General features: G+C 35.7%; 1 protein-coding gene across 3 annotated transcripts in view; it reads left to right on the forward strand.

Moving 5' to 3' along the window:
• Positions 1-22,331, forward strand: part of FNDC3A (fibronectin type III domain containing 3A) — a 162,691-nt gene that overhangs the window by 120,853 nt on the left and 19,507 nt on the right. For all 3 annotated transcript variants that reach the window (XM_082675802.1, XM_082675804.1, XM_082675803.1), the window contains 13 exons: positions 791-850; positions 1,947-2,085; positions 3,804-3,857; positions 5,918-6,042; positions 6,413-6,587; positions 8,384-8,470; positions 16,172-16,310; positions 16,839-16,907; positions 17,724-17,842; positions 19,448-19,553; positions 19,641-19,816; positions 21,287-21,400; positions 22,119-22,268. In XM_082675802.1, the coding sequence (XP_082531928.1) occupies positions 791-850; positions 1,947-2,085; positions 3,804-3,857; positions 5,918-6,042; positions 6,413-6,587; positions 8,384-8,470; positions 16,172-16,310; positions 16,839-16,907; positions 17,724-17,842; positions 19,448-19,553; positions 19,641-19,816; positions 21,287-21,400; positions 22,119-22,268 (1,513 nt within the window). The remainder of the gene's footprint in view (positions 1-790; positions 851-1,946; positions 2,086-3,803; positions 3,858-5,917; positions 6,043-6,412; positions 6,588-8,383; positions 8,471-16,171; positions 16,311-16,838; positions 16,908-17,723; positions 17,843-19,447; positions 19,554-19,640; positions 19,817-21,286; positions 21,401-22,118; positions 22,269-22,331) is intronic.

Raw genomic sequence — 22,331 nt, forward strand, 5'->3', positions numbered from 1 at the left:
GAGACATGTTTCCTTTCTCATACGATTCACTGGCTTTGATTTGAGAAACAGGATAGCTGTGGAAGGAAAGTGGGAGGGAGGTGGGAGGTTGGAGGAAGAAGTCCATAAAGTGGAAAGGAGAGAAACTTAACTGAAGGAAATGAAACAGAGAACAGTGATTTAAAAGAAAAGGAAGAGAAAACAGGCTAGTTTGTTGGCTACATACCCAAATAATAGTTGTATCAAATGATTATTTAAGAAAATATGTGCCATTATATTTGAAAATTTAATAGTGGCCATAAAAAATGCTTTACCTTAAATTATGATTCAGTTTTTTTTTATCTACTCATTAAACTGTAACATTTTAAATAAAGTTCCATGTTATATTTTAAATAAAATCCAGTAGTGGCAGACTCCTTGTAGAAATTTGGTAGGTTTGATTTCAGTAGTACATGTGTTATTTAGCATTCTAATTATATACCAGTGGATTTTTAAATAATTGAAAATGGTTCTGTTTCTTCAGTAAGCTAAGTATCTTCCCTAACTCCACAGGGGGGGAAAAAAAAGTCTGGCTTACACAATTGATTTGCTTAGCATACCTTTTTGTTTTAAAGTGGTATTCAGGTACATGCTTAAGTTCGGCATATATCTTAATTACACAAATTGCATATTAGTGCAATCTGAATGTGGTTACAGTTGGAAAAGTAAGAAGCAGTATAATTTCATAAAGTACCACAAACTGTAGTGTACATAATACATATCCTCTGGAATGCTTTATCATACAACGAAATGTTGCCTTTTTTTTCCCCAGAGGAGAAGAAACCAGTGTCACTTTAAATGATCTCAAACCAGCTACAGATTACCATGCAAAGTAAGGAATTCCTATATGTTGCTTTTATATGATATAGCATAGGGTTTGTTTGTTTTTAATGATTTCCTTAAAAGTCTAGAATATAATTTAAATATTAATTTTGGATTAAAAACATGGGTTTTGTGGACTTTGATTTTTCTTGTGGTATAATCATCAACACTTTCCAAAAAAAACAAAAACATTTAACTCAAATGTTATAATGAAGTGGTAAATCACCCTGTTTGTAGGACCTAGGGATTAGAATGAATATACAGATAATATGTATAATATAGCTGTAATATCTAATTCAGCACTGGAAAATTGTCCCAGCTTTTGAAACTTTTACAAAACAGAATCATAAATAATATTTGCTACTTACGTATTTTTACTCCGTCCTATTTTGTACAAGTTTGGGATATTAAAACTCTGAGAATTTCATAACATTTAATTAGGATAACTTAGATACTACTGTTTTGTTCTGCACCGTTCTTCTTTTATAATTTACCGAAATTATTTTATAGACTCTAGGGTCTCCCCAGCTGGGACTCAGTATAACGATTTAGTCAGTCACCTCTTTTTAAAAATAACACTTGTAGTTGGGATTATTCCTATTAAACTATTAAATTAAGTCTTCAATTATACATCCTATGGATAAACCCAAAGTATCATCCAACCTAATATTTTTCAAACTGTGGATTGCAACCATTATTGAATCATAAAATTAATTTTGTGGGTTATATTCAGAATTTTTAAAGTTAAATATCAAATGGAATAGAAAGTATCAGTATATTACCCTAGTTAAGGATATTGTTTCAGGGTACTTGTGCATGCATGCGTGTATGTGTGTGTGTGTGTGTGTATAAATGCATATCTCAGAGACACAGTCACAGTTTAAAATGTATTCTTACTTTCGGCAGTCAGAAAAATATGAAAGCCCCTGGCCTATTCTATTTTTCTTTCTTTTAAGGGTCACCCTTTATTTCTGATATGCATATTTTCTCAATAGAACATTTAGAGGGCATCTTACTGACTTGCCCGTACTTAAAGGTGATGCTATAGAATGGGAGGATACAGTGATTCTATCTGCAGGTTAAAACAATTTATTCTATCACCTTAGAGTCCAGGCAGAATACAATTCTATAAAGGGAACTCCTTCCGAAGCTGAAACCTTTACCACCTTGAGCTGTGAACCTGACATACCTAATCCACCAAGGATAGCCAATCGGACCAAAAATTCACTCACTTTGCAATGGAAGGTAAGAATATTCTCTAGAGTATTTCCAACTGGACATTTGTTTTCCTTTTTTTTCTTCTGTAGTATTAAACTTCATTTGTTTTTGGAGACAAAAAGGTTTAAGCTAAATTGCTCTTGCTCTTCACATGTATTAAATAGGCGTTTGTTCCTTATAAAATAACACTCTTATTAGTGTTATTAACACTCATCAGTTTTTCTTACTGATGTATAGCAGAAAAGATTGATTTATGATTAGCAGCCCTTATACTGAATTTGTGATGACACTGCAATGTGTAATTCTCAGGCTCATTACTACTTTCTATAATACTCTGTAATGACACCTTTATATCCTGAATTTTATCCTAAAATGAGATTCATAATAACTAGACTCATAGTTTTTAAAATATTAATATGTCTTAAAGGAGGAATAAAATTATTTTTAATAGAATAATATATTTTTGATATATAAATATTTGTGCCCAGCTACACAAGAAGATGTAATGAAATGGAAAGACACTAGATAGAATTGGTTATTCACACACCACAGACATCATTGTCATTGGTGACATGATTTTCTGAAATGATACCTAGGTCTTGGTAAATTTTTGAATAAAATTAAGTACAAGCTTTCCCAACTTGCATAGTAGTTGCATTTGGGGGAATACAGTAACTGTTAAAACTATACCACAAATACCTTGTAAAATGGAATTAGGGTCTAGGCAGTAATAATTATAAACAGATATTTCACCTGTATGGATGTCCAGAAGCACATTCAGAAGTCCTAGAGGAAAAGAACAATTCTTCATTGTACTGAAATGAAGGTGAAATTCTTTCGTTTTAGAGTGATTAAATACTGGGGAAAAAATGACCAAAAAAGCTGAAATTTTCACCACTGAAAATTAACAGATTGGTGAATTAGCAGTCTTAGGCGGTTGACACGTGGAGTCTAGAAGCAGAGATCCAGACAGTATGCCCTCTTGGAGTTCCTTTCAGAACACTAGTTCTTTCACTTTTTAGTGTATTACACAATATCACTTTCAGATTGTAAGTTGAGTTTTAATGAAAATGACAGGATCTATCCCAGGAGCTTAAAGCTGATAAAACCTTCTGATAAAAGGCAGTTTATTTATTTATTTTTTTAAAGGATTATAGGGCTTCCCTGCTGACTCAGTGGTTAAGGATCTGCCTGCCAATGCAGGGGACGTGGGTTCGAGCCCTGGTCTGGGAAGATCCCACATGCCGCGGAGCAACTAAGCCCGTGCGCCGCAAGTACTGAGCCTGTGCTCTAGAGCTCACAAGCCGCAACTACTGAAGCCTGCACGCCTAGAGCCTGTGCTCTGCAACAAGAGAAGCCACCGCAGTGAGAAGTCCGTGCACGGCAACAAAGAGTAGACCCTGCTCGCCGCAGCTAGAGAAAGCCCACACAGCAACAAAGACCCAACACAGCCAAAAATGATAAATTTTTTTTTAAAAATTATAAAAGTTAAGAGATCTTGAGAAAAGAGATTGTTCAGTGTTCATAAAAATTTGAGTAGCATCTTGATTTGTTTTATTTTCTTGAAGTTAAAAGGATTATAGGATACGCATGTATTTCTGTATTCTCTGTGCACATTTTTCCAGGGCTAAATCCCAGAGAACATCTGCAACACACAATAGATGCCTTAGATTGGATCGTCACAATATCTTTTGTAAAAGTACTAATTTGTACTCATTTTGTTTGTTTTTTGGTGTTTGTTTTAGGCACCTAGTGACAATGGTTCTAAAATCCAAAGTTTTATTTTAGAATGGGATGAGGTAAGTACATTTAAACTTTTTAAATTAGGCTAAAATGTATGCATATCCTCAGGCAGAAATACCTTTTTGTTTATGAGTCAGCTGATGGTGTTCTTAGAAACCATTACTGACCAGACTTCCCAGTGTTCTAATTGTTTTCAACTAAACCACCATCAAAGCTATCACTTGGTTAATTAACTTGATGGAATATTTTCTTTCACATCAGCCTTAAAGGCAAGCATGTTCATTTACTGTGACTGCTTTAACAAATTACCACAAACTGAGTGGCTTAAAACAACACTTTTATTCTCTTAATAATTCTCGAAACCAGAAATCCAAAATAGCTTTCACTGGGCCAAAATCAAGGTGTCACCACAGCCGTGCTTACTCCAGGGACTCCAGAGCAGAACGCATTTCCTTGCCTTTTCCAGCTCTGGAGGCTGTGCTCATTACTTGGTTCATGGCCGCATCAGATTGCCTTTTCTCCCCCTGCTGCCATTATCACATGGCCTTCCCCTTCTGTCTTCAAGTCCTTCTCTGCTTCCCTCTTAAAAAGGACACTTGTAATTCCATTTAGGACCCACCCAGATAATCCAGGATAATCTCTCCACATCTCAAGAGCCTTACCTTAACCACATTTGTACAGTTCCTGCTACCATGTGAGGTAACATTCACAGGTTCCTGGGATTAGGATCTGGGTAACTTCGGGGGCTGTTATTCAGCCTACCACAGCAAACATACTGGGCTTTATTGTTTAGTACTTTGTTTTACTGTCATTTATATATATCATGTTCTCTTTTGCGCTGCTGCTTCACTGCAGCTAAGAGGAGGGGCCAGAGGGAGTAGAAGAAATTCCACTGATAATTTGGGAATTCAAATTGAGGCACAACCCAAGTAAGTTTTATTCCAGAAGGTCTAAGAGAATTCAGAATTAGGAAGTCTATTGCTGTGTCATAGTAACTGAGAAGAAAAACCATATCATCTTAATAAATTATGACAGATATTTGATAAAATTTATCACCCATCTCATTTAAAACTCAAAACAAATTAGGAATAGAAAGGTAATTCCTTATTTGACAGTTTTGTATTAAGTGCAGTACTATCACTAAACAATAAAAGCGCTTCTAGTCAAAGCAAATACAAGTCAAAGTTGCCAGTTTTCCCCACCTTTATTTGACATTATTCAGGAAGTTACAGCTAATACAGTATGATTTGGAATCAAAACAAGAGGTAGAGCTATGGTGGCTGGGCTGGGGGAGCAAGATTATCATTTTTTAGAGATGACATGATTTTCTATTTAGATAACTTGATAGAATCAACTATAAACACGATTAAAACTAAAATTAGAGTTCAATAAAGCAACCAGATTCAGACTAAAGGTATTCTTTGAAGCAGAGGTCACCCTAACCACCCTTTACCTCTACCACACAATAACGAGAAATGGGTAGAAAATAAAAAATGTGTTGATTTTATGTAGCATCTTAAATTTCTAAAACTCTTCAGTTGTCCTGAACTGCAGACTTTTCTCTCTCCCATCTTAATGTCTGTAATGGGATTTTTCTCTCTGTTTATACTCTTTCAGTATTAAATCTAAGCAGTAGTAGTGCCAAAATCTTTAAGGAAGTTTAGCAGCTAGCTAGGTGGTTTGGGGATGGGTAGGGACCTTTTTCTTGAAACTGTTTGCATAGAACTTTTCATAGGCTGAGGAAAGCTGCCAGTTATGCATATCAAAGATCAACCTATTTCCACCGCCGCCAGTCCCCCCATAGAGATTGTGGGATCCATACCTGGAAAGAGTTTCTTTTACTAAAAGCCAGAGGTTAAGCATCAGCTATGAAACAGGGTGCTTAGTTCAAGAAGCTATAGAGATGCCTGCTCTTCAGTTTTTGAATTCTGCGTTAATGAACAGTGAGTATCATATAAAAGATGTGTTATCTTAGACTTCTCTTGAGATTCATGACATGCATGTAACAAAGATGATTTTTAATGTACACTAGCTAGTATGTTACTATCAATTAGGAATTAATGTGGATTTCTTCTTACAGTAATGTACAATGATATATAATAACTGTTTCTTTTAGGGAAAAGGAAATGGAGAATTTTGTCAGTGTTACACGGGCTTACAGAAGCAATTTAAAATTACTAAACTGTCACCAGCAATGGGTTGTAAATTTAGACTATCAGCCAAAAATGACTATGGTCCAAGGTAAGATACATTTTAATGTAGATATTTTAGACTATTCATTTGTATAAATTATTCACAGTCCAAATTATCCACTAAAAATTCTGCCTTAGTTATCACTTCGTTGCTATAGTTAAGATGTGTTACTAACCTAGCAAAGCTATGAGAGAATTTGTTAATTACATAAACTGCAGTTTTAAAACAATACTAATTCACTTTTAGGTATCTGACCTGGTTACCATAAAGATATTACCAAATCCAAGATATATTACTGGATTATAATTAGTTATCAAAATTATCATTTGCCCCAAAAATGTCACTTATCAAAATGAGTTCTTTGGCTATAAAAAATAACTATTTTTCATTCCTTCTTAAAAACCATTTGCTTCAACAGTGGTTTTAGTGAAGAAGTCTTATATTACACCTCAGGCTGTGCCCCTTCTATGCCAGCAAGTCCTATATTAATTAAAGCTGGGGTTACTTGGTTATCCTTACAATGGAGTAAACCCTCAGGAACACCATCAGATGAAGGAATTTCTTATATTTTAGAGATGGAGGAAGAAACTTCAGTAAGTATGTATTTTAAATATGGTATTTAAAACATTTCAGTGTGACATTAATCCTGATACAGTAAATATTGCCACAATAGTTAGATCGTTTCCCAGATGCTTTGAAACCTTGGTTGGTTACTGTTTGGGAGGGACTGGAAGTGAGGGACAACTCAGCCTTTTGTTTTCTTGATGTGTTGGAGGGGGTTTTGGTTTTTATGTGTGTTTGGATACATTTTATGCCTGGGAACAACACAGACTACACTTTAAGTATATGTGTTTTGGGGAAAATAAAGAGAGGGAAGGATCACCACAGCCTTAGACTAAGCAACTCTAAAAGATAAGAAAAGAGAATGTCTCCCTTCTCCAACTGTGTTCATGCATTGCTTCTCCAAGTGCCACAGAAACTTTGAAGAGCCTCACAGACTATATAGTGCAGCCTGAAGCTAGTTCCCAGTGTCTCATCTCCTGTAAGCTAGACCTGAGCTAAACAAGAGTTAGGCTGTCTTCTCCTAGTTATATATAGTGCCATAGCTTTTCAGAGTTACTTTGAAGCAATATGAGTCAAAACTGGCTTGGTCCATAGACAACTAATGAGAACATACTGTATAGCACAGGGAACTCCATTTAATGCACTGTGGTGACCTAAATGGGAAGGAAATCCAAAAAAGGGGATATATGTATATGTATAGCTGATTCATTTTGCTGTACAGTAGAAACTAACACAACGTTGTACAGCAACTATACTCCAATAAAAATTAATTTAAAAAATAGCTTGGTCCATTCTAGGTGTATACCCAGAAGAATTGAAAATACATGTTTGTACAAAACTTTGTACACCAATGTTCACAGCAGCATTAATCATAATAGCCAAAACGTGGGAATAACCGAAATGTCCCCATCAACTGATGAATGGATAAACAAAGTGTAATATATCCGTGCAGTAGAATACCATTCAGCCACATAAGGGAATGGAGTACTGACATATGCCACAACATGAATGAGCCTTGAAAACATTATGCTAAATAAAGAACCCAGTCACAGAAAACTGCATATCGTGTGATTCCATTTCTGTGGGTATAGGCAAATCCATAGAGGTAGAAAGTATATTGGTGTATAAGAAAAGAGAGAAAGTGACTGCTAACCAGAAAGTAAAGTACAGGCTTTATTCTGGAACTAGGAATTAAACAATGGTTTCACAAGCTTGTGACTATACTATAAACCATTGAACTTTATACTTTAAAAATGGGAATTTTATGGTTTGGGAATTATATCTCAGTCTTTTTAAATTTTAAAAATAACATTGGGAAAGTATAAGCATTGTCCCTGGGGCTATAAATAATGCCAAACTAAATAATGCCAAACATAAGTGACATCACAACCTGCCAGCACAACCAACTATTCATCTATTCACCTAAACACAGTTATGTGTTCAGGGAAAGTTAAATATGTTAAATAGTTATGGTTTTGTTTAGCTCTTGCAACATCTGTCTGGGAAATTCCTGTTAGTTCTAGGGATAAGCTTACTGATGGTGATGTTACCATTGTCTCTCATTTTCCCTCAACACAAAGATCTTCTCTTGGCTACTGTATTTACTGAGAATAAGTGGTCTTCCCCATCCTCCTACAAATGTTCAGTAGCATTTCTGGATCTGTCTACTCAAGATAGAAGCATCAAGGTGAAGATTACCCTCACCCAAGCATTAATCACATTGCACGTAACAGAAGATGAAGAGGACCTGAGTCTTTTCACATATTCCTTATTCCCCATATTTCTGCTGTTAGACCTCTAATGAAGACTTATTTTCCCTTTCCAGGGATATGGTTTTAAGCCTAAATATGATGGAGAAGACCTTGCTTACACAGTGAAAAATCTCAGACGTAGTACAAAGTATAAATTTAAGGTAAGCTTTGAAAGCCCTTGAAAGATTTGCTTGTTGTTCTTATTGTTCCTGTTTTAAAGGCAGGTACATGCCTCACTCCTGTGGGATTTTTTGGGGTTTTTTGCGGTACGTGGGCCTCTCACTGTCGTGGCCTCTCCCGTTGCGGTGCACAGGCCCCGGACGCGCAGGCTCAGCGGCCATGGCTCACGGGCCCAGCCGCTCCGCGGCATGTGGGATCTTCCCGGACCGGGGCACGAACCCGTGTCCCCTGCATTGGCAGGCGGACTCTCAACCACTGCACCACCAGGGAAGCCCATTCCTGTGGTTTTATTTATTTATTTATTTATTTATTGCGGTACGCGGGCCTCTCACCGTTGTGGCCTCTCCCGCCATGGAGCACAGGCTCCGGACGTGCAGGCTCAGCGGCCATGGCTCACGGGCCCAGCCGCTCCGCGGCATGTGGGATCCTCCCGGACTGGGGCACAAACCTGCGTCCCTTGCATCGGCAGGCGGACTCCCAACCACTGCGCCACCAGGGAAGCCCCCTGTGGTTTTAAATCTTAAATATTTTGGCCTTTTCAAATGAGCTTTAATAAGTTTTACTTTTACTATATAATAATGCTTCTCAAACTTTATTTAAATTCAAAACAGTCTCAATGTTTTACAGGAGTCTTATTTGCAAAACGTGAACAAAACATCTTTTAAAATGTGGATGTCAAAAAAAAATGTGGATATCATTGAACATAGTCAGAATATGCTTTTTTGGCAGGTATATCAGAAAAAAGTAATGATATTTTAATGCTCTATCTAGTGGTGCACAGTTTCAATTGTCCAGTCACTAGTAGTTACTTGATGAAGGTGATATCTACCATGTTTCTTCATTGTAAAGTTGTTCTTTTTCTCTTTGTAATAAGTATTTTGTGAATACTCTGTAGACATCTTGTTCCTCATCAAAGTTTCACCCACTAGTTTTAACACCCATTGATAATTCTTGCCTGAATCAGTTATTCAGTAATCATGATTAATGGTTGCCAAGTGGTGATTTTTTTAATTTTATCATTCCTTCTACATTTATTAATTTGCATTATACTATAAGGAAAAGCTTTCTTTTCTCATTTATATCAGTATGAACTCATGGATTCCTGTTTACTGAGTGGGTTATATTTTGTTGCTATGGCTATCAGTTATGAGGTTCAAATTGTCTTAGATTTGGGAGCCCTTGTCAGGCTGACTTCTGAATTTTTTTGACATGTCCCCACCCCATCATTCTTTGAGCCCACCCTTTCTGGAACATGGTATTTCATTCTCATCTTGTACTTTCTCTTCGTCAACCTTGATATTGGCCATTTCTCAAAGCACCTGGGTCCTTTAAGTGGACAATGGTATTTAGAAGTCAAGATCTGGGTAGTAAGTATACTTAATGCTATAAGGGTATTGGTACTCCTGGGCATCCTCTCAGTGGACAAGGCTAAGAACTAGATGTATGTGTGTTTGTCTTGTGTGTGTGTGTATACACACACACATACACAATTTACATGCACAAACACATTTATATTCTTATTTCTAGAATATCTATTTTTAAAAATCATGAGTTTGCACCAAAAACCTCCATTTAATCTAGTGCCATGGGTTAATTCTAATTTTCTCCCTTTCCTTATTTCTAACTCCCATCATCATCAGTGAGAAACTTTGCCCCACATATGTTCACAATATTTACTTATTGGATGAAACTCCTCCTCTTTCCTTTATATCCTTCCCTAGAGTCCTATTCAGGGTGCTCAAGTTTCTACTAGGCAGACGCTGCTGCTTCCACCCAACCTACCTCATGTCATTCTTGCTTGCTTGAGGCCTGGAGACTCTACGTCTTGCTCACTTGAAGCAGTAGCAAGCTTTGAAAATTCTTCTCCTGTGGAGACTCAGGAAAATTCTGTATCTTTCCTAGTATTTCATCCATTCTAGGATATATTTTAGCTCTGACTTGGTTGGTGATATGCATTGCTATTTCTTGGTAGACAGTGCTTGAATTAGCTAATATACCAGTTAATATAAGCCAGCCTACATTTTTATGCAGAGGTTTTCCCCAGACTGTAACAGGATGCTTATTAGTTGATAAATTCAACATTTGAATTTTCCTACCATTGCTTGTTTAAACAACTTATTTCAAATAAATGATAAAAGCCATCGTAAATTGTTCTCACTATTAAAAAGCAAAAGATAACTTTTATTACTCCTTGAGAACCTATGAAAGAAAATTTTAATGATAATGGGAAATTTGATTATGCAGTGCATAATGATTATATTTGTCATGCTTTATTTTGTATATTAGCTTCATTTTTAAAACTTCTGATAACACTGGGTCATTTTAATTTTCAAATACAGTTTTTATTATTGACAAGATTTATAAAATACCTAAGAAGTATTATGTACATTTATTCTAGTTTTCCTCTTATGGTTTTGGATTGCATTTTTGCTTTAGGTGATGATTATCATACCAGCAGATCTTCAAAAGAGAAGTTGTTAATGTCTTTATAATCTGCTAAATTTATTTAAAAATTCTGGGGGTAAGGCCTAGCAATCTGTATTTTAGTAGGCTCTTCAAGTGATTCTGATGCTTGTGAAAATTTGAGAACCACTGATCTAGAGGAGGGAAAAAAATATTAGGAAATAGAAAATGGTGACTGTATGAAGTTTTCTAGAAGCTCAAACATTTATTTTGAATCTGCCATGCACTGGGTGCCAGCTGGGGTGGGGTTGAATCATTAAATCCTACTTCTATTGTTTGAGTCTTCCTTTCTAGCTTGACATTTGCAGTCTCCTCTTTCAAGCAAACATATCAAAATAAAATCTTAACACTCTAAAAGAAATCATAGAATACTAAGCAAAAGCAATAAAAATATTATAATGCAGGAAGTAGTGACTAAATAGTATATTATTGTTTGTAAAGAAACAATAAGGATACGATTAACATAAAATTCTAATTTGAGCAAGTTTACCAAATGCCAGAGTTCTAGGTTGTACAGTAAGGACAATCCTAGGACACTCAAAATACTATAACAAAATTAGAACAAAAAAATTTAAAGGACAAAAGAAAAATGAAAATAAAACTTTAAAGCATAAGAGAGCAATGAGAATTCTTAAAATCATTTCAAATTCAGAGTGATAAACAACTGAACAATGCTAATTCCATCCAGTGGTTCACTTGGAAGCTGGGCTAGGACCTAGTGTCCAGATTTTCAAGAAAGAGTTAAAACCGTCAGAGACTAGTGGCCAGCCCTATGACTCTGGGCCACTAGAAAACTAATGCCTTATTTTCTGAAGTTCCTGAAAAAATATGTTTTCAAGTAGCAAGGCTTCTAAAAGTCAGGGTCTGAGTACCTTGAGCTGAGAACCCTTAGATACCTTTACTTCAGCTTGTTACTTGTTTTTGAGGCCTTCTCACAGGTGAAGAGAAATCAAAACAGTATCTGGGTCCATCAATTTCACTTATCTTCCATCCTTGAAATTTGCTCATACATCAGCATCTATGACAGTACAGAGTCACGTTCCCTCTTCTTTCTCATCTTGTCTGTTGTCATTTTATGATGTCTCCCTTTCTCCTCTGCCCTATCTAAGTGTGGCCCAAGTTTAGTCCTTAGTTCTACCTGGAATATCCCTTTCTGCCTTGGATATATCATCTCTTTGCCTTATGCGAGCTGTCATTTCTGTCCTAAAGCGTACTAAATCTCCAAACCTGTTCTGTATCACTTTCAAGCTAATTGCTCACCTTCTAATCCAAGTTATATTTTATACCTAATCTGTCTGAAACACAGCTTTGCCTCCAAAATATAATTTCCTTAATTTGCTATAAGGTTCTTTATATTCCAACCCATTCAGTTTTTTAACTGCACTGCCTTTCACTTCTTACTTGAACTGGCTCCCTCACCACACTGAATACTCATCCTTCCCTGAGCAGAGCTCACTATTTATTATTCCCTTCTGCTCCTGTACTCACATCTTTCTATTCTCTCTTACCCAATCTTCCCCTTTTCACTGCTGTTGTCTGTGAAAACCCAGTTATCACTTCCATTTGCTTTTTCAGAGCCTTTCTGGACCATTTTAGGCCATAGTAATCTTTCTTCTGTTGCCTAATTCTTTTGATATGCATATTGCCTGTCTGCATAGAATCTGCACAAAGATTCTAAACTCTGAAGGTAAAAAGTGCACCACACCTAGAGTTACAGTGCTCCCTCTGTGGTGGACAATAAATGAATGCTTTGATTATTCGTAAAATTTGGGGGGAAATACGGTTTTATACCTTACTGGCTAACTGAAGTAAAAGGCAGTGCTGACATATATAGCTTTAAAAACATAATTAGTGGACCTTATGGTTTTTATGGAGTCTGCTTTTACTTTAAAAGCTTCCTCAGACTTCCCTGGCGGCTGGGGGGCGCGGGTTTGATCCCTGGTCGGGGAACTAAGAGCCCGCATGCGGCACGGTGCAGCCAAAGATTTTATTAAGTATATAATTTAAAAATAAGAGCTTCCTCTGGAGGGGGCACTGTAGGGGTAGGGGACTAAGAGGTACAAACTACTAGGTATAAAAAAATAAGTATAAAGACATACTGTACAACGCTGCCATATTTAAAATGGATAACCAACAAGGACCTACTGTATAGCACAGGGAACTCTGCTCAATGTTATGTGGCAGACTGGATAGGAGGGGAGTTTGGGGGAGAATGGATACATGTATGTATATATATATGGCTGAGTCGCTTTGCTGTGCACCTGAAACTATCATAACATTGTTAATTGGCTAAACTCCAATATAAAATTAAAAGTTTTTTAAAAAAAGACATTGGGACTTCCCTGGTGGTGCAGCGGTTAAGAATCCACCTGCCAATGCAGAGGACACGGATTCGAGCCCTGGTCCAGGAAGATCCCACATGCCGCAGAGCAACTAAGCCCGTGCGCCGTAACTACTGAGCCTGTGCTCTATAGGCCGTGAGCCACAACTACTGAAGCCTGCACACCTAGAGCCTGTGCTCCGCAACAAAGAAAAGCCACCACAATGAGAAGCCCGTGCACCGCAAGAAAGAGTAGCCCCCATTCGCCACAACTAGAGAAAGCCCGTGCGCAGCAACAAGGACCCAACACAGCCATAAATAAATAAATAAATTTCTTTTTTTAAAAAGACATTGTACAATACAGGGAATATAGAAAATATTTTATAATAACTATAAATGGAGTATAACCTTAAAAAATTGTGAATCACTATACTGTACACCCTGTAACTTATACATCAACTATACTTCAGTTTTTTAAAAAAATCTTCCTCTAGTTGTGAGGTTTAAGTAAACACTGTACTATGTTGAAAGTGTTTTGACCCCCTTTGAAGTCTAATTTGTAAAGCAGCAGAGTGAGAAAACATCCTGAAATTCTATCTGAATATGTGGGAGGACTGATGAGGAAGCCTGAGCAAAACTGAACAACTGCACTAAATTTTACTGAGTTCTCATGGGTTGCATGAGTTATTTGGGGTAATAGATTTTATTTAGATCCTCGTCTGTAGTGTCACGTCATAGTGGTCCCCACCTATGGCTCATTCATTCTGCCAGTAATTATTGAGCATCTGCTCTATGATAAGCACTCTTCTAAACAGTAAGAATTCAACAGTGATCAAAACAGCTAATATCCTAGTGGAAGGAATAGACGACAAACAAGCAAACAAACATTAGATAGTGATAAGTGCTATGCAAGTTAACTAAAATAGGGTGAGTTGACAGAATGACTGGGTAGTCGAGGAAGTTCTGGAAATGACATTTAAACAGATCTGAATAACAAGAAGGAGGTGGCATGTCAAGATTAAAAAGAACATTCCAGGCAAAGGAAATAACTGCTAACGTAAAAGACTCGAACCTTTCGAGTGGAGGTAGTCAGGGGTGGAATCACATAGGGCTTTGTAGATAAGAATTTAGATTTTATTCTGGTAAAATGAGAAGCCGTGAAGCTGAGAAGTGATAAAGTCCCTCTGGCTGCCATGTAGAGAATAGATGAGGTTAAGGAAAGGAATGGAAGCTGAGAAACTAATTAGTAGTATGTTACAGTCATTCAGCAAACATCAAATAAAGGAGGCTTTAACTAAGGTTGTGGTAGGTATAGAAAACAGAGAAGTGGAGGTAGAGTACAGGATTTACTAATAGATTTGACAAATAAGTTTAGAGAAAGGATCAAAGATCCTTCTAGATTTTTGGCTTGAGTAACTAGGTAAATGGTAGTAATGCTTATTACTGATGGGGAAGAACAGAGATGGAGCAGGTTTGGAGAAAAAATCATATCAAGTTTGATACTGGACTTGAGGAACTTTAAGTTCAGTAGAAGAGATAGGTAAAAATATAAACATAGGGCTTTCCTGGTGGCTCAGTGGTTAAGAATCCGCCTGCCAATGCAGGGGACACGGGTTCGAGCCCTGCTCTGGGAAGATCCCACATGCCGCGGAGAAGCTAAGTCCATGTGCCACAACTACTGAGCCTGCGCTCTAGAGCCCGTGAGCCACAGCTACTGAGCCCCGTGTGCTCTGAGCCCGTGCTCTTCAACTAGAGAAGCCACCGCAATGAGAAGCCTGCACACCTCAACGAAGTGTAGCCCCCGCTTGCCGCAACTAGAGAAAGCCCATGCGCAGCAACCAAGACCCAATGCGATCAAAAATAAGTAAAATAAATAAGAATTTTAAAATATATATGTAATTAAATTTCTGAAGTGAAAAATATAATTATATTGAATAAGTATAAATTATTATAAATATGAATTATATTTATCTATTGTTGCACAACTTAGCTTGAAAAAATGAACATTTATTTAGCTCACAGTTTCTGTGGGTCAGGAATTCAGGACAAGCCTGGCTGGATGGTTCTGATGCAGGGTTTGTATGAGGTTGCAGTCAAGATGTCATGTGGGGCTACAGTCCTCTGAAGGCTTGACTATGGCTGGAGGATGTGCTTTCAAGTTCACTCAAGTGAACTTTTTGCCAGGAGTCCTCAGCTCCTTGCTGTCTCTTGGTCAGAGGTTTTAGTTCCTCACCACATGGGCTTCTCCATAGGGAAGCTACACATACCATCATTTCTTCTACATTGTTTGTCAGAAGCAAGTCATTAAGTACAGTTCAAGGGAAGAGGAATTAACCTTTATCTTTAAAGAGAGGAAATTCAGAGAATTTGTGGGCATTTTTTTAAACCCCTGAAGAATAATAAAAGAATAAGTTAAAGCAAGCCTAAAGCCCATCAAGTATCACCAGATTATAGCTTGTTCCAGTGATGACTCTTGTTTAGTATCAAAATGTTAGACTTATACTTGTATTTTCAAGACTGATTCTAAAAGGGGATTATTTTATACCTGAATTTTCTTCATATATGCTAAGTCCCTTTTTTTTGTTTTTGTTTTTATTTATTTTTTAAATTGGGGTATAGTTGTTTTACAATATTGTGTTAGTTTCTACTGTACAGCAAATTGGTGTTCCCTGTGCTATACAGCAGGTTCTCATTAGTTATCTATTTTATACATATTAGTGTATATAGAGACGTAGATGGATCCCTTTTTGTTTTTAATGCTGAGTCCCTTTTGAAGACAAGCAATTCTCACATAAATCATTTGACTGAGCCTAGTTGTCTCTCATCACTTTTGGTCGTTAAGCCAATATCATTAGGTATCAAACATTAATTATTTTATGTCTTTGTGTTCTCATCATAGGTTATTGCTTATAACTCAGAAGGTAAAAGTAATCCAAGTGAAGTAGTTGAATTTACTACATGCCCTGATAAACCGGGAGTACCTGTAAAGCCCTCAGTTAAAGGAAAGATACATTCACATAGTTTTAAAATAACTTGGGGTAAGATATTATGCATACTTGTATATCATTACCTTTATATTTGATTAAAATGATTTGAATATTTAGATCATTTTTAAGATACTTGAATAAATTTGTTAGCTCAAGTAAGTTCAGTAAGAAATGTGAGACTCATTTACTGTTTTGAGGATGGCTTTGTAGTCACACATACTAAGTTCAGATTTGATGGAGGAAGAACTTGGCGTCCACTGTAGAACTTTGAGCAGGGGCAGCAATGTGTGAAATGAAAGATTACTGAACTTGTAGCTACAGTTTCTTGTCATCCTGGTTTTCACGAGAAATTAAAATCACTTATTCATTTAAAACAAAAATTAATTGAGCACCTGCTTATGTACTACCTTATGCAAAAATGAGAGTAAATGAGATGCTGGAGTTAACTTTTTAAAAAATCATTGCAGGTGATTCTTCTTTCTTTTAGAGCAATCCTGAGTTTGGTATTCTATTATGAGTTTATGTGATTTTTTTAATTGTGTATACTCTGCCTAATAACACTTTTGCTTCTTTGGATAGACCCACCAAAAGACAATGGAGGGGCAGCCATCAATAAATATGTAGTAGAGATGGCAGAAGGTTCTAATGGTAAGAATATCTATTAAAAATTGATATTTATACCAGTCTACCTTTACTCTTCATGATTTTAAATTTTGTATAATCTCTTTTTTTTCTCTTGATTTTTTCCTTTGTTTGTAGCATTTAAGATTTTGTCTATTATGACCCACTTTAAGTTGTAATCTCCAGAAATACAGTGACTCAAATGCAAGGCTGCTGTATAGCTATATTATTTTCTTATTTTTTTCCCTCCTTTGTTTGCACTACTCAGTTCCAGTATACCTAAAGTCTTCTGAAGTTAGCTTACTCAGTTAGATTTATACCCAGATGTATCAGAAAAACCATCTTCTAAAACTTAACTTACATTATACTAGTTTTAGTAATAAATTCTTTGCCTAGTAAAATTTATTCTTGAATCACACATTTAACAATCTTTATTTCTATCAAATGGCCTATTTCCTTGCAAAAAATAAGGATGTCTTTTAATTAAGACTAAACTTCCTATGGTATTGGTTCTTTCTATTCTTTGTGTGTTATAATGTTATTACCGGCCCAGTAAACACATTTAAAATGTTTAATTAAAAGTAAATTATCAATCTAAGCCAAAGTCTGTACAGAGTTACAGAGATATTTCACTTCAACAAAGCCATACAAATTTGTCTAGGAAGCTGCACACATAAAGAAAATTAGATCATTTCCAGGAAACTCAAAACAGGCTTAAATTGTTTCTGACAAATTACATAAACACTTACCTAGTGAATGAAGCCAGGATACCTGCTGTGTCTATGATACCAAAATGTTAAACATTACCTGGTACCTGATTGAACATAATTCTTCACCTTACAGGAAACAAGTGGGATATGATATACAGTGGAGCTACTAGGGAACATTTTTGCGATCGACTGAATCCAGGCTGTTTCTATCGTTTTCGAGTTTACTGCATCAGTGATGGAGGACAGAGTGCGGTAATACTTACATGCAGATTTTTTTTTCCAAGTTTGGTCAAATGAGATGAGATCATCAGATGCCACCTCAATTATTGAAATAAATCATAAATGTATAACGTAGGTGGTTAAATTTATAGTGACCACACTATTCTAATACATATAGTACTTAGCTTATGGTCAAAATTCAGTGAATATCTATTGTCTGGTTGCTGTTTAGCTTTGGGAGAATAAATATATGAAAACATTGCAGACAATTTTATAAAGATAAATTTTAAGATGATGCTCAATAATAACCCTACCTAACAAAAATAGAAACAAAATAATCGTAGGCTTATTTAGTGTACCGTAAATTATGTGTATCAGGACAAACCATAAAATACCATTTACTGTTTAAATACAAATTCTAAATATCCACTTATTTCAGAAAAGTTTCACAATTATTTCACTTATTAGAGACCCCAAAACCAAAATGGACTTATATGTGCCATTGATTATATATGAGACATTTGTAATGTTCTGGAGAAGTATGTTTTTTAATAGAAGTGATTTTTTTGTTTTTTAATGAATTCAACCAAGAATGTTTCTTGGAGCATTCATAATTGTTATTATTTTTCAAATGGGATTTAATGCAATGAAAGTAGGGTTTTTTAATGAATTATAAGCATTTTGTTGAAAATGAGAGTACTGTGAAACTGAGTTGCAAGTCCTGCCCAACAGGCTTTGGATCCAATTGCTTCATTTTCTTTAATAAGAAAATCTGCCTAGGTTTAAAATAAATGCAAACCCCCACTCCCCTCCCCCCCCAACAAAAAAACACCTATCTTTCTAATATAGCATCTATAGTATTCTTATATGAATGCCTTTCTGAATAAGGTGATGACCAAATATTTTATTTATGTTTGGAATAAGTTTAAGTGTAAACCTTAATACAGTGCAGATAATGAATATGGCACTGAGTTTGTGTCAGTGTTTTTAAGAGAAAGTTTTTTAAAATAAAACTAAAAGATTTTTTTAATAGCATAGAAATTAAAAGTAATACCAAATACCTGGAAAGATGCCAAATACTTGGGAAAACTTACCTGATTTTTAAATTATTTTTAGGGTGAAAGAAAGAAGGAAAGATTTTTTTTTAATAATAAATAAATTAATGTTTAGGTTAAAAATACAGTCAGGTGGACAAAATAGTCTAAACCTCCTGAAAACAGAGCAGACAGCATTTACAGAATGTTAAAACATCCTTTTTTAGAAGAGGTTTGTAGAGCCATTTGGACATGATCAAAAATAATGTCCATTAGGTTATATGGAGGGTTTTTTTGGTTGTTTTTTTAATTATGGAAAGAAGAAAAGAGAGGGTTTTTTTGGGGCAGGGGGGTTCTGGTAACTTTCTTTGTATCTAGTAGTCACATAATACATGTCTATTTTATTTGCCTGTATAAAATTTGAGTTTTAATGATTTAATTGGGTTTGATTTTATTCAGAACTTTATTCCTTTTCTGTTGATAGTCAAGTACAGTTTCAAATTATTGGTGCAATCTTTGTGTTTGTCTTATTTTCCTCTAACAAAAGCAGTCTGATTATTTGGCTTGGGGCATTTTCGTTTTGTTTTTGCTTTTGTTTTGGCAGGTATCTGAATCTTTACTTGTGCAGACTCCAGCTGTGCCTCCTGGCCCATGCCTCCCTCCCAGATTACAGGGTAGACCCAAAGCAAAAGAAATACAGTTACGATGGGGTAATTTTCACTTTGGTAATAAATTATAATTAAGTTAGTATTAAATATATTCCTCTTGCTAAATTGCATGAATCTTTCCACCTTTAGGACCCCCTTTGGTCAATGGTGGATCACCCATTTCTTGCTATGGTGTGGAAATGTCTCCTGTAGAAAGAGATGAACCCAGAGAAGTTTACCAAGGTTCTGAAGTGGAATGTACAGTGAGCAGCCTTCTTCCTGGAAAGACTTACAGCTTCAGACTGCGTGCAGCTAACAAAATGGGGGTACGAAGACGGAGCTGACTGAATTATAATCACAGTGGTATTTCATATAACATACGTCATTGTACCCATTATTTGACCATTTTGCTTTCAACATGCAACTCCAAATTTTTACAATTTTTAATAAGCCTCTGTTGATAAATAAGAGAGAAGTCAGTGTATACCATAACTTAATTGTTATAGAATCTCACTATTTTCAAACCCCACTTACACTATGTGACACTTTGGACTTTAGCTAAGCTAAAGCTTGCCTTTCAGGCAGTGCTAATAGGGTTTACTTTGTGAAAAGAGTAGAAACATGATCATAAGATGAAATACTTAGAGTTATTAAGTGTTTTGAGGCTGGTTAAATGCAGCATTTACTTTCAGTTTGCAACTAGTTGTGATGCATTTTTTGCCTAAAGGAGAAAACTTACATTCTAAGCATTCTGGTTTTGTGTGGGTTTTTTTAAAAAAATATTATGTATGTACAACTCCATAAAATGGACAAAACAGGTGATGTCTCCATTTTACTGCTGAGGAAGCTGGGGCTCAGAAAAGCTAATAGCTGCCCCAGCAGTCACACAGACGAAGAAGTGGTGGAGGCCAGCCACTTCCTCAGACCCCAGAGCCAGCGCCCTTTCCACCCAACTGTGACACCTACCGTCCCTCTGAATTAAAACTTCTCTAAGGACAAAGCAGTGATTTCTTACTTTAACTGAGTTAGCACTGTGTTTCTTTAAACTACAGTATAAAATTTCATAAAGTTAAACTGACAAGTCTCTCCCCATTATTTCAGATTTTAGTAAACTGTGCTGTTTTATGTCTCATTCTCCAACTGAGTTCATTATATCTGTAAACTTAGTTACTTTTAAATTTCTTATATGCCAGTTTTATACACTTGGTTGGTATTCCTTACGTACGTCATTCCTTCCTTTCTGAAGTCATGATCTTGTCAGCCCCTCAAGGCTGCAGTACACTGGGATTAACATCTTTAGTGCTAGTGTCTTTAACCTATATTTTCAGGTTTGTGATAACCTGTCAAAATCATCTTAAGTAAATATTTGTTCTCTGTATTTCCAGAGAATTTAATTTTTACACCCTACTAAAGCTATTCTAAATTTTAAGATATAATTTATGCCCATCACCTCTCATGCCTTTAATTGGTATCCATTTCTTCACCCTTCACAGAATTTTTTCTTATTTATTTGACCAACCCAACTGCTGAATGCCCTGCCCTTTTTACAAAAACCAATTCATGAAATAATAGGGGCAAGTGAAGAAACTATAGTAAATGAAACTTTAAAACACCCCACATATTTACTTCCATGATCATTAATTAAATCTTTACTTTCTGTGATTTCTTTTAGAATTTTATGTCCAATTAGTCTTAAAGGAAAGGGATGATGAATTTGATTTTTTGTGAATATTTATGGAGAGCTGTGCAGTTGGTAGGTGAAAAATGAAAACACTAGTCAATATTTGTTTTTCTAGTTTGGACCATTTTCAGAAAAATGTGATATTACTACAGCCCCTGGACCACCAGATCAGTGCAAGCCCCCTCAAGTTACATGGAGATCTGCAACTTGTGCACAAGTGAATTGGGAGGTATTGTAATTTCCTTGACTTATATTTAAGTGATTGAAACAGTTTATATAAAAGAATAAAGACACTGTGCATTCATCTCCATAAATTATACAAAGAGTAAGTCCTAGTTAAATTCACTTGGTAAAAAGTGAATTCTTTTTTCTCTTTGAAGCATTTAAATAAGGTATATTTACATTACAAGTATTTAGATTCTTGTTTGTGATGTGCTTTGTATTTTATCAAAGGCTTTGTCTCAGTACTGAGATATTTAAGCCACGGTGAGCTTAATGTTCAGAGCAAACATTCATAGGAATTACTATAATACTATTTCTCTTATGTTTATTATCTCTAGTATATTTATTGCATATAGTAATAATCAATAATGATAATTACATTTTCATTTTCCTTTGAAATTTAACAAAGAAAATGTCCTTGTACGATTTAACATTTATATTACTTAATAGAGTTGAAGTATATTTACATTAAAGTACTCTTTCTAAAGTGTTTCAGTGATATTTCTACTTCTAATTGAAAACAAAGTTATACTTTTGACAAATCTTAAATTCAGGTGGCCTTAATGAATAAAAATGTAATATTGAACAGTTTAAATTCTGTTAAACATTTTTTAAAAATCCAAAAACAATTCAGTTTTTTATATGCTCAGGTAAAGAACATTTTTGCCCAAAAGCTATTTAATCATGTCAGGACTTAAGACCTTTATCCTCTTCTTAATTTAAAGGTCCCTTTGAGTAATGGAACTGATGTCACTGAATATCGATTGGAGTGGGGAGGAGTTGAAGGAAGTATGCAGATATGTTACTGTGGGCCCGGTCTCAGTTATGAATTAAAAGGACTTTCACCAGCAACTACCTATTATTGCAGAGTCCAGGTAAAGGCGGTCAGGGCCTTGTCACTTACTCTATCCAGAGTTTTGCGTCTTGTGAGCATTTTC

The sequence above is a fragment of the Grampus griseus genome (genome assembly GCF_964374135.1).
Source record: "Grampus griseus genome assembly, chromosome: 18".
In the NCBI taxonomy this organism is placed as follows: domain Eukaryota; kingdom Metazoa; phylum Chordata; class Mammalia; order Artiodactyla; family Delphinidae; genus Grampus; species Grampus griseus.